This window comes from Centruroides sculpturatus, unplaced genomic scaffold, assembly GCF_000671375.1.
Source record: "Centruroides sculpturatus isolate CEXI.00-Female unplaced genomic scaffold, Cexi_2.0 scaffold1637, whole genome shotgun sequence".
Taxonomy (NCBI): Eukaryota; Metazoa; Arthropoda; class Arachnida; order Scorpiones; family Buthidae; genus Centruroides; species Centruroides sculpturatus.
This window is the reverse complement of record NW_019385816.1, coordinates 3,928-17,435: the sequence shown is the minus strand read 5'-3', so window position 1 is coordinate 17,435 and position 13,508 is coordinate 3,928. Positions and strand designations below refer to the sequence as shown.

The following is a 13,508-nucleotide window of genomic DNA, read 5'->3' as shown; positions in this document are numbered from 1 at the left end:
CATCTCAGGATATACCAGGGTAACATCGACTTCTTTACAGACAGCAGATATGTGCTGAGTGTCCTCAACGGAACAACTAAACAGACGGCAACAGGTATCAGGGTCTGCTACCTAGCCAACAACCTACACAAGAAAAGAAACATTAGTTTCAACTGGATCCCGGGCCACAGTGGCATAGCCGGTAACGAGAGGGCAGATGCCTTAGCGAAAGAAGTTACAACTTTAAATGTCACTCCATCCTTCAAAAAGATACCCATCACCCTCGTAAAAAGCCTCATTCATGATAAAATCATGAATGAATGGCAAAAGGACTGGACAAACTCTAATACAGGTAGGATCACCTATAGGTTCCTTCCCTCCGTCAAAGACCGCCAACAGCTCCACCATTTTTTCCCGACATACGGTATCACCCAATGCATAACAGGGCATGGGAATTTCCCAGCCTATCTCACTCGTTTTGGTAAACGAGATAAAGAAAACTGTGATTGTGACAATACTTCTAAAGGGGACTCCCTCCATTACCTCCTGGACTGCCCCAACCTGGACTCGGAACGATATAAACTGTTCAGCCACAGCATCAACAAAGGTCAAAACTGGCCCCCAAAGCTTGATTACCTGTGTGCTAATAAAGAAGCATTCCATCTCCTGATCAACTTTATAAACAGCTGTAACATCTTTCAAACAAACTCCTCTAACAAGAGGCATTAATCTGTACTTCCCAAATTATATATTTTGTATATAATTATATTATTTTGTAATTACTATACTATTATTTTGTATATAACTGTCTCGCCAAATTGTATACATGTAAATTTATAAATTGAAAATTGTAATATTACTTTATTTCTGTTCTCCTCCGCCAAATTGGCAATCTGTAGCCATTGTATTTTTTGTGACCTATTAATTGCCGATGCAAGGCAATCATGTGATCACATTTACTCTTCCTTTCACTCTCTCTCTCTCACCCCCACCTACCATCCCCCCTGCCTCTCATCCCCCCACCTCTTCCTTCCTCTAAGGCTAAGTCGAAAGACAGCCTCTTCTATAATAAAAATAATAAAAATAAAATAAAAAATAAAATAAAATATACATTAGGGCTGCTGTTAGATACATTTCTCGATTTGATAGTATTAAGATATTAAGATATTACGTTTTGTTTTTCCGATTTGAGAGAGAGTTTACAGAAATTTCGCGTGGCGATAAATACCTTTTGTTTTTGCTGTCTTGATGGAGATTCTCGAGCGGTCTTGGTGAAGGGAAGAAAGTTCGGAATGTCAGTCCGGTAGAGGATGTATCCGTAAGAATGATAGAACAGTATCCGCAAGGGTGTTAGTCGATGGTTCCGATGATCTTTTTGTAGGATATATTCGCAGATATCCGAATAGTGAGACACTTAGGACAAGGTACTAGTGACTACTTCTCTTTTAGAAAGACGGGCGACGACTGCTACTTTGTTGTCTGTTTTTCATGTTGGATTGGTGAAACGGAGATATTAGGTCGAAAGGTGCTGAGAAAGCGTCGTTATTACGCCTGAGAACTTAGCAGATGTTTAACTCCCAGGTGTAAAAGTTGACAGTTATCGAATGAAAGTATAGCTACAATGTGAAATGATATAAACACACGAAAAGTCCGAATTCGGATCCTCACACATGCATGCCAAATTCCGAGAGTGCCGATACCGGTTAACGTCTTTTGTCGTATCACTAGAATATCTCAAAGAAGCACAGATACGATGTCGCAAAAAACAAGTGTGCAACAGCATTATCCAAAATGGCGCAAGCGGATGGTTCGGTTATTAAATGGGAGGATGCCAAAATTCTTGCAAAAGTATGCTCACCAACGCTGAGAAATGCGAAATTTACAGAGCGAGTTTGGCTGACAGATGTTTAAATTATAAGGATGCGACGGCGTTACCGTCATCCTGGAAATACATAATAAGAAATAACACGCGTAATAATGCGTCGACCGTGACTCAATAGGTATCTGGGTTAATGTATAAGGAATTATTCCTTAGTGTTTACGGCCAATCACCGTATTTTATTTTCATTTTTGTGTTATTTTGGTTTTTTATTATTTATTATTTTGGTTATGCTTATTCTATTAATTTAATTTAAACGTATGTTCTATTTTGGTTTAATTTTGAACGTGTTCGATTTTGTATTAGAGTCGAACAACGGTAACCTGAAGATGGCCCATAAATTGGGCCGAAAACGTTAGTTTTGTGTAATAAATATATGTTCTCAGCAGTAAGGTGTGTTGGATGTGTCTAATATATTGCTTAAGAGGCTGAGTCTGAGTAAGTGGTTCATAGAAATCTCGTTCTACACTATTGGTACGGTTGGTTAGGGTCCACGTGTTGGTAAATGAGAGTAACCCACGCCCGGAGAGTAGTCGACAAGTCGGAAAAAGAAGTATGGCGGACGGCCTGCACATGCTTATATATCCGTCGCGCCAGCGCCACCTGGATTTTCAGATGTAGCGCTAGTTACAATTATTCGGCCGCCACACTCACCATAGCTGTAAAAATCTAAATATGTTAAACTTAATAGTCATTTGTTTTTTAACTAATTCGTTTTAGGACCAGATGTCGTCCACGGAAATTTCCAAAATTTACAACTTTTCGGTCACTCTCGATGAACTGGAAAAATTTCTGTCTTTATTACATCTAATACAATATTTCGAAGAAATCAGTCCCTACTGTACTCGGCTATAGATAGGTTCGGTTAAGCGTTTGTTTAAGTAATATTCCGGCTCTTTCGTCAGGGTTTTGTTTACGTCTCTGGAAAAAAAGTGGAAAGACAAATTTTTATGACAAACGGATACATAAAATCGTAAATTTAAGGAAAATAAATTCTAGAGCTTTTTCTGTACCTCGTGCATCTCTCTCATTCATTAAATTTAGTTGTAAATGACGCTGTCGAAGTAACGGTTAATTTTTTAACATTATACAATAATTATACACGTTTTTTTCTACATCCCCTTCAAGATGGGATATACGAAATCGTAATATCACTAGTTTAACATTGAAATCCGTGAGTAATATAAAATCGGGGAGCGGAATAAAAATATCAAATATTTTAATAGATTTTTTAACTCCCGTCAACTATACAGAACTATCGTAAAAACATACCAGTAAATTCTTGTCAGTCGGGTTAAGTTATAAATCTACTCGTTATTCACGAAATCGGCCAAATATCTAGCGGGCGGGTGGCTAACAGCCCAGAACCGGTCCCGGATAGAATTGGAAGCATTATACGTGAAGCAACAACCCAAGGTCGTAGGCTTTCACCGGCTAAACCAGGTGTTCTGTAAAGGAGGTCGGTGTTCTGTAAAGCGCGTGCGCAAATCTGGCTTTTTGGAATCTGACAATACAGAGATTCTACTCCGCCACTAATATTCGAATATACAATAGCAATCTTATTTATTTTATTTTTTCCACGTGTAGTATAGAAATTTGTAATAAGATACGTAATGCGGTTATAATAAAATATTAATTTTAATTAATTCAAAGTACGTTTAAAATATGAAAATAATCGCACGATATGTATTTGTGTTTTAGAAAATACAAGGGAAGCGGCGACGTTTCCACAGCTTCCATGCCACTGATCAGTTTCCAATAACAATAAAATCGGAATTATTTATTGTGACATTTTCACAATGTCGGGCTGTAATTTTTATATTTTAATATAAAAATTAATCTGAGTCTCGTCTTCCAAACTTTCTGTATATGGTCTGGATTTGCATCTAACTCCGTTCTCAAGATTAACGAAAAACGGGAAAATGAACGACGAGGGAAATTTATAGGTCCTCAATTTGAAAATGCAGCCCAATAAAATTCGGTTGGTGTCATCCAGACGAAATCAAAAGATTATTTCAACTTGTTATAAGACACTTCTCTGGTGTCAAAAACGTTTCTATGCTGAATTGTGATATCCTATTGATGCCAGCAAAAGAAAAAAGATCCACGCTGGACATTAAGTGGGCTTTTCCGGGCCCATCAATGATTGTCATGCTCCCAAGGTGGTCGAGTGACGAGGTGATATATTTAGAACAGATTCCTCCGAAAAATTTCGGGTTAATAATCCGGACTCGAATGCGTATTTCTCAAAGCAGTAGGCTAGTATCTTCATAGTATTGACCATCAGTTCAAAATTAAACAGTATATATATTCTTTATTTCTATGAAGTGTGAAATTTTAAGCTTATTTTAAAATCCTCAAGGTGACTCCAATTGAATGCTATTGATTTGTTGTAAATAGTATGAAAAGTTATTTAAGATTTAAGAACAGTGAGACAAATACCTTATCAGAAATGTAGGTTACATTGCAGCCGAGCAGATGGCCGAGGCAATTATCCTATCGCTCTGGTAGCCGGGATTGAATTTGGGCGTGCAACGCCCCAGAAATTTTTCATGGCAGGTGGCCACAAGATAATGTGAAAGGCCCATGAAAAATCCATCTCTCTCACCACGTGCCCGGCAACTGTAGGCCTGGCTGAACCCATTACAAGCATAGAAAATAGATCTTCTCATTGCCACATAGCAGAGAATCAATAATGAAAAAGATTACTTTTATTATATATCAAACAATTGCCACAGAGGAGGTGACCTGTAGATATAAAATTTTTATTAACAAACAGAGTACATTCAGAAAAGATAATGTACTGTTTTGCAATGAACATTGTTTTATAATTCTTTTTTACAATTCCATGATGATTACATTATAAATTTCTATTAACTACTAATTCAACAATATGTAAACATATTATATGTTTAATTTATAGTCATGAAATATTTACTTTAATTAATAATGAAATTAATCAACATACTTAAAACACAATCTATAATTAATCATGCTTCGTTTTCTACAATTTTACAATGTTTTAATCGTATTTTATTTNGAAATTTTTCATGGCAGGTGGCCACAGGATAATATGAAAGGCCCATTAAACATCCATCTCTCACCACGCGCCCGGCAACTGTAGGCCTGGCTGAACCAATTACAAGCATAGAAAATAGGTCCTCTCAGTGTCACATAGCAGAGTTTTTATTAACAAACAGAGTACATTCAGAAAAGATAATGTACTGTTTTGCAATGAACATTGTTTTATAATTCTTTTTTACAATTCCATGATGATTACATTATAAATTTCTATTAACTACTAATTCAACAATATGTAAACATATTATATGTTTAATTTATAGTCATGAAATATTTACTTTAATTAATAATGAAATTAATCAACATACTTAAAACACAATCTATAATTAATCATGCTTCGTTTTCTACAATTTTACAATGTTTTAATCGTATTTTATTTTATCATTAAAAATGTCCAAATTGAGAAATGATATTATACTTTTTGGCGACTTCTATTAATAATCAGAATCTCTTAAATTTATGAGTCATATCTTCAACTAAAATTGAAAAAGTTTCAGAACCAATTTTATCTAGAACAGGCTCCAAGAGACTGTTCAAATTTTCTTCTGTCTTGGAAATTTCTTGTTCGTTGCACTCTTTTGTAGCCCATTCTACTATTTTCTCGCCTAAGAATTTGTTAGAGACATTTATTTTAAAAAACCATTCGCTTATCTTCATTATAGATTCTAGATTCATGTTCAAGAAATATTCAGATCGAAGACATGCTTCTGGATTTCGCTTTATAATTTCTTGACATTTTTCTTCTATCTTTTTCAGTTCCATAAGAATCGAATATTCAAATACTTGAAGAACATTTTTTATATTAATTTCTCTATCCATAAATTTAACACATTTATTTTCTAGTTTATACAAAAAATACTTCTTAGAAGAATAATGAGTATCAATGGCATCGTCCACATCTTTCAAAAAAATTTTGTTGGTATATATGTATCTGAAATATTGAAATATTATGTTAAAATATATACTATTTTATTGAAAAAATATCTAATTGCAACAAAACTTACTTTAGAATATTCTGAAACGCCTTTGGAGAAGAGTCTTTTATGACCACTTTTCCATCCATTGCCAGAGATCCATAAAACATCGCACGAAAAATAGGACTTGACAAAGCAAAAATTAACTTGTGCCCATCCAAACTGATATGTTTATTCTCACAATTCAGTACAAATTTAATATCAACATATAAATTTCTTTTAAAAATAAATGAAAGTCGCTCTGCAAATGTTTTTGTATTCAATCTCCAATCGTTACTTTCTTTAGACTGAAAATAAAAACAAACATTAGTTCAAATTACACACTAAAGACCTTTAAAATGTTTAACATTTTATTTTTAATTTAACTTACTGTTTGATTTGTTGACTTCTGATAAAATTTTTCTTTTTCATAAATTATTTTTTCTTTAAAATCTATACCGATTTCCGACCAAACAACTGGTTGAGGTGCTTCATTGATATTATTTACTACTGTAGAAGGTATGTCATAGTTTAATCCAACAGCGTTCGGCCGTTGTCGTTCCTCTAGATTATACATAGAAGGATCATAATGAGTATTAAAATAATCTTGTTGATTCAAATTATTTAACCACTCTGTGCATATATCCACACTTTTTTGGATTTGATATTGTCTCGCTCTACCACATTTAGATTTTGCTCTATGAATAATCAATCCTCTTTTACCCTTAAATGCCTGTCCACAGTCTTCACAATGTTCTGAATGTGTATCAAATTTAGATGAGGTCGATGATGATTTTAATGAACTGCCACATCTGCTTTTGGCTTTATGAATGGAAAGACCGTGTTGTCCTTTATATTCTCCCCCGCACGAATCACATTTTACCATAATCGAACTTGGAAATAACGATGAACTATGATTTGATGAAGATGATCCGCAACAGCTTTTGGCTTTATGAATAGCGAGACCATGTTGTCCTTTAAATTTTCCTCCACATGAACCACATGCTACCATATCCGAACTTGACGAAAATAACGACGATGAACTATAATGACTTGATGAAGATGAAATATATGAGGGAGTATAATAATTTGATGACATTGAATTGAACAAACCTGATGATGAGCTACCACAATTGCCTTTTGCTCTATGAATAGAAAGGCCACGTTGTCCTTTGCATAGCTTTCCGCAACCACAACTGATCATAGTGAAACTAAAATCTAATAAACAGACCTCTTAAAAATATTGGTATGTTCTTTATTTGTGAATTTTTTTAGTTTTATTTAATTTAAAGATGAATAGAATCGAAGTTTTTCGTTATAGAACAGTCAGCTTGTTCCCAGGAAAATAATGACATTGAATCAGGATTAGAATGAATATCTGTAACAATAAAAACGGAATTATAAATACTTGGTTTCAAAACAAGAATATTAACACGCTTAAAATGTTTTTAATTTCGTAATAATAAAATACAGTCTTCCCTGTTATAACCGTATTTTTAATGCGCGAATTTACTCATACTCAAGAGATAAACAGGGAAATAAAATAATCGAAAAAAGAGATCGTGTTGTTCATACTCTATTTTTCGTGAGGTAAAGTCAGGTTTCAGGCACATATCTATATAAGAAGACAAAAAAACAATGAACAATATGGGAAGAGAAATCCACCAATCATGGAAAGGTATCATCGACAGAGGAAATGACGGGTAAGGGAAACAATATCGTAATAGGATAATTGTTCAAGTTATAGTTGGTGTGGAATACGTAAGTTTTAAAATGTTTAACTAATCTTTTTAATAAAATGGCTTATACTTACTGTTATTAAATGCAGGAATTGGAAACATATTTGGATGTACCCTGTTAATAATTTTAAATTTCGGTGTAATTGATTATAAAGATACTGTAAGTTCTTTTATTTCCTTTAATATCGGTTTTATGGTCAGAAATGTATAAATTGTAGTAATTTTTAAATACTGTATTTTTTTTAGAAAAATCTTTCAGAAATTTTTCGATGTAAATCTGCTGTCGAGGGACCAACAGGTCCGAACACAATTATATCGTGTAAAAGGTGTTTAAGTGAAAAATAGACTGATTTTTTTCTGATTAGTTTGCTAGAATTTTGCTGAACTAGGTCACCAGTATAGTAAGTCCTGTTAATAAAATAAGTCCCTTTGTATCTAGATACCTTTTACTTTTTTGTAGATAGTTTTTACTTATTAATCTATACCATAAGGACACAGAGGCATATGAATTAATAAAGAAAATGGTGTTTCTCTTCCCTTTCGGAGAGAATGCAGCTGGGTCCACAAGATCCCCAGATACCTCCCTCCGAGAAAGTATTTACTTTTTCGATTCTGACCCGATATCAATGTCACTTCCCTTTTCTCACACGAACATAGAACGGGAAATATGACAAGTTTTACAATACCGAATTCCTTCGTTTCAATGGAAGGTTACATTTACCCTAGGTATACAAGATGGCGGCCCATCCGGTAACCTCGACGGCATGCGCGTTTAGAAATGAAATGTAGATGGCGCTTATCATACTGACGGTTTCGTATGCGAATTTTCTTGGAAAATTTCCACTCGGAAAATATGAGGAATTATGCAAATTTTGAGTTCGGTTACGGTGGACGGTGCGTGTTATCTTTTCGAATGGCGCTTGTGTTTTTTTTTAAAGTTTGTACAATTTTCTTTTCTTTTTTCTTTCTTTAAAGTTAAAAAGAGTAGGAAAATTTGGCCAATGGTTTTTACTGTTTATCTGTCGGTTAAAACTTGCCGCCTTTTCACAACTTGCATTCTACGCTGCCGTTTTAGTTTTCCACTAAGTAGCGTATGTTCGAGCTCCCTACGACGGATCTCCCGGAGGTTAGTGATTCATATTCTTTACTGTTCATAACCTAGGTTTGATGATTATATTGTATTCCGAGTCCGCGCTGTCGCGCGGCCGATGCAGCGAGTGAAGCGAGCCCCAAGGCTGCAGTTCCCCACAGGCTTAATCTTATATTTGCACTCCAGGCAAATCCCGTTCGAACCACCGATGTATGATCCAATCTCGTAATTCACTACGTCCGGTTATCGATGGTTTTCTAATGGTAGTATGGTGACATTTTCTTTTTTCTTTCGTCTCCAATCCCAAAGTAGGAAATGAAACCAAAAGCACGGGAAAAAGTAAGTAAGTAGCAAATTTACGTTTTAAAAATTGTTTTTTAGTTTAAAAAAAAGTTTTTTTTAAATATAGGCGCGTTTTGGTTATTGTCGACGGTCGCCATCTTGTTTGCGCATGCACACGTGCAAACAAGATGGCGACCGAAAGCACCGACCGAATTGGCGACCGCCGCCATCTTGGATACTTAGGGTAAATCTAACCAGTAAAATATTTAAAATAATTACAAGTTTAAATCTTCAAGCACAACTGCTATTCGAATCTCAGAACTTTTAACCTGAAGAAGACCGGAAATAACGGTCGAAAACGTTTGTAATAGTATTTTAAAATATTTTACTGGTTATTTAAAGGTTGTTGGGAGTTTATTGTATATTTTACCAGTACTTAAGAGTGTTGTTAACCTGTATACAAAGTTATTATTGTAAGCCAATAAAGTCCATTCTGCATGTTTTAATGGAGACCAAAATATTGCAAGCCCCTGTAGAATTCGCTTAGAAACAATTTCTTCATGGGCTTAGATTATCCCGTCTCCACTAAACAAGCAGAATTTTTTTAATATAAAATTTTTCTATATTTATATTCTCTGTAAAGAATTATCGTGTTGCTCTTTCATTTTAATTTTATCAAAAGTAAAAGTATAAAAATACAATATACTGTATTATAAAAATTTTAATTTTTGTAAATTCATTAATCAAGCAATAACACTTTTGGAACACATTTTCTTTAATAAATGATTATACAAATCATGATATTGTTCTATATTTTTTGAAATAAACAGAAATTATTGATTTTTTTACACTACAAATGAATAGTTCCTAACCATTTTCTATATTCGCAGGCTACGCTTTCTTCCTATCAATAAATTTTATAAAAAATGTATTTAAACCTAAGCAAACTATGTAATTGCCTATTCCTAGAAACCTAGATGTGACAGGAGTCCATAAATCAGGTATGAGCAATCTATTACCCTTCGAGACTTTTCTATGGGACATTTATAAATGTAGAATTGTCATACATTATATTTTTAGTGTTTCGGCCTTATTCCACATCAATACATTGTTGTGGAATAAGGCCGCAATACCGCAAGACGTGGGCAATCCTTATTGCCTACGCCTGCGGTAAATCTAGTTGTAAATTCGATCTTTAGGAGGATGGAAACATATGTGAAACCTATAAATTCTTCCAGTTATAATTTAGCATGGTAAACATAATTGGTGAACGTCCAATTTACACGTCTTGAGTTATAAGCGAACATATTATCTAAGTGGCCTATATACAGTACATACATTCTATATTATATTAAAAATATATATATGGTGTTTTTAATTTGCAATGATTTGGGTCTGTGAATCTCCTGGCCGATTATCATAGATCTTACGTTGATTAAACTGTTACAAAGATTAGTCATTTTATACATGTAAAATTAGAGACCAAATAGAGTAGAGCGTCGTTTATCCGAAAGAATTCCAGTAGGCCGAAAGTATAATTTTTATTTGTTTTTACATTTTTCAATGTATTTATTTCGTTTGTAAAACATAAAGAAATCATTTTTAACGATACAATAGCCACAATTATCATCAATATTTTAAAAAGTTTACGTTAGGCTTAACATAGACGAAAATTCAACGCGAAGCACACGCAACGGAGAAAAATTTCAACACGGGATAGGTTAATATATTTTTTCGTACATAATCGGTTATCCGAAAAATAAGTTATCCGAACAACCCCAGTCCCCAATTGGTTCGGATAAACGACGCTCTACTGTATTAAATTTAAGTGAGAAATTTTAATACTTGTTTACCTAGTATATTCTATTTAAAACATGTCGTATTTTATTACTTTGAAATCTAACTCATAATTGTAATACAAAATTATTAATTAGGTTACAATTAGTGTTTCTCAAACGGAATCCCGGGATCCCGGTTGTTTTTTTAACCCGGGAAATATCCCGGGAAATCCCGCAAATTTCTTAAAAATTCACTTTTTTTCTTATTTTGTGTTAAGGTTAAGAAATTTTGCAAATAAAAAGCATAATTATCTCATTCACTGTCAGAATACATTTGTATTTATTAATTTTAAACCTACCTATTAGTTTTTTTTTTAATTTTTGCTCGTTATGGCATGTCACAAATGGTCGATAATCAATACGTAGCTTATTTGTGCCGGACTCTGAAAATTCTTTACTTGTCAGAACCTGTAATATATGGAATAACTGTGCTTACGCTGTCTTAATTTTTAACCATGCCCAGTAGCTTCAATAAATGCGTAACGCCAGATTGTGCAAATTGGGCAAAGGTACAAACGAGTATAAAGTCTGCAAATATGAAATTTTTCTTCATAAATCTGATTATTAAAGCCAAACGAATTGCCGAATTATTGAGTTATAAGCTTGATGCCGCTATTAAAGCAGCCGAGGTAGACAAATCAAAAATACTAGAGAGCAAAAGAAGTACTACAATCTCGAAAACAAATTCGAAATCTTCCAGTCTACAGGTGAAAAAACGCATAATATCTGTCTTCTCTTAAATGCATTAAACACGATTCCAATCGGAAAGGGCATTCACCATAGCGAGACTTTTCATTACTAAAATAAGAATTAGAGTGAGTGATCGGAGTATTGATCATCTTTGCTTTTTAAAATCTTATAAAAGTTTACAATATTTTGTATTATATTTTATTTAAAAAACGAAAATTACCTTTTAAGTTATAAGTTTGATCTAAGTTCAATCTTTAATTTTTAACTCAATTCAAAGCATTTTTGTTGTTGTTGTTGTTGTTGTATGCAGTTTCTAGCAAACTTTAATAATTTTTTCTATTTGTGAAAATTTCTACGTAATTCAAAGGTAATTTTTATTATATATCTTACACAGCATTATTAATATGATTTTGGATGATACAGAACTTTAAAATTACTTTTAAAAAATGAAAAATAATTATATCATTTAATTTCAAGATATTTTGTATACCTTAAAAATAATTGATTCTATATCCCGGGATCCCGGGAAATAGTTCACTTTTATCCCGCAATCCCGGGACAAGCAAAAGACCGGGAAATGAGAAACCCTAGTTACAATTACAGAGCTGAGTGGGAAAAGTGTTTCAAATTAGGTAAACAAACAGCGTAGAAAACGGAAATTACGCAAACTTTCAGTTTCCGTTTTGAGTGCATTTTTTTTAGATCATGCGGTGACAAGATCGTAAAATTTTTGAAAGAATAACATTAAAATGATAAATTAGGATTTAGGAAAAGATAAAAGATCGCAGAGACCCACAAGGTGATAAGGATATGATAGAGGATAGTGTCTTAATAAAGCAACTATAAAATATTTGCTTATAATTCCTTAACATATCTAATTCTTTAGTTTTTATAAACGGCATTAAATATTTTTTTTATTCTGGTGTCGACTTCATTCCTATGCATTAAGTTTTTTCTTCCGTATCTTACCAAACAGAAGGAAAAACTAAAGAAACAGGAATAAAATGGAGGCCTGAATTTAAAAAAAAATGCTAAATTAATGGTTTTTTATTTTAAAAAAAACTGCAAAAATATTCCTCCTTGCGTTTTTTAGTTTATGGTTTGTGTTAATTTATCGCTTCTGATATCCTTTTCAACATCGAATTACTGAAAAATCGTAATAATAAGTATCTAAGCAGCAATTAATATTTTTATTACACAAAATAAAATTCCATAATTATGTTGAGTCAAGTGATAAGATGATAACGTCGGAGGCTATCTTTGACAGCCGGATTACTGCGTTTAACGGGTCACCTTACCGTTCTGAAGGACCCGAGCTCGAATCTATGAGAACAACTAGAATTTCTTCGTGGCTGTCTGTCCCCGTCTCTCGCTCCCGGCCGCTCCATGGGTTCGAAAATAGTTATAAAACCCTGAGCTCATTAGGCGGAAAGAGTAAAAAAAAAAACAGGAGCTAACAAGTAAAATGGAGTCTAGAATAGACAAATGTCTATCCCTTCCCAAAAGCCATTAAATCTATAATAAATTGATTTTTTTTATTACTTTGTTTATATAATAAATGCAAGACATTATTATTTCATTATCTATTTTCTTCACTATATTTTCTTTTTGAAGATCCTGGTCCGCGACTACTTACATTAAAAAAAATTCTGCTGTTCTTTTCTGTTTATTGCTCAATTTTATGGGTTAATTATAAATAATTAAAACTAAACGCACAACATAAGAAAGAAATTCACTATTATTCGATCCAAAGTCGATGCTAAAACTAAACAAAAACTAAAACATATGCAAAATCTTTACAAGTTGTGGATTTTTTTGCAAAAACATTTAAATTTTCAAAGCCTACTAATAAATCTACTATTTTTCCTAATTATTTTTAAAATTTCAAGCATTAATATTTTCTTAGAATTACTTTGGAATAAAAGAAGTAAATACTGCGGTGTAAGTAGTATACAGTAATACCTCGACTTACGCTAC

The 13,508-nt window shown here is 33.3% G+C and overlaps 1 protein-coding gene across 1 annotated transcript; it reads right to left on the bottom strand.

Moving 5' to 3' along the window:
* Positions 1-5,065: 5,065 nt before the first annotated feature.
* On the bottom strand, positions 5,066-7,355 carry LOC111642299. The gene is made up of 3 exons (XM_023388633.1): positions 6,284-7,355; positions 5,944-6,200; positions 5,066-5,870 (listed from the first exon to the last, which is right to left on the bottom strand). The coding sequence occupies exons 1-3, from the start codon at positions 7,094-7,096 to the stop codon at positions 5,381-5,383; spliced, it is 1,560 nt and encodes a 519-aa protein (XP_023244401.1). The 5' UTR covers positions 7,097-7,355; the 3' UTR covers positions 5,066-5,380.
* Between the last annotated feature and the right edge of the window lie 6,153 nt (positions 7,356-13,508).

Bases quoted from the DNA above. Each gene is read 5' to 3' on its own strand.
- LOC111642299 (XM_023388633.1), bottom strand. From the start codon at position 7,096: ATGATCAGTTGTGGTTGCGGAAAGCTATGCAAAGGACAACGTGGCCTT. The intron at 6,201-6,283 runs GTAAGTTAAATT...TTTTATTTTCAG, and splicing joins AGAAGTCAACAAATCAAACA to TCTAAAGAAAGTAACGATTG. The intron at 5,871-5,943 runs GTAAGTTTTGTT...TCAATATTTCAG, and splicing joins GCGTTTCAGAATATTCTAAA to ATACATATATACCAACAAAA.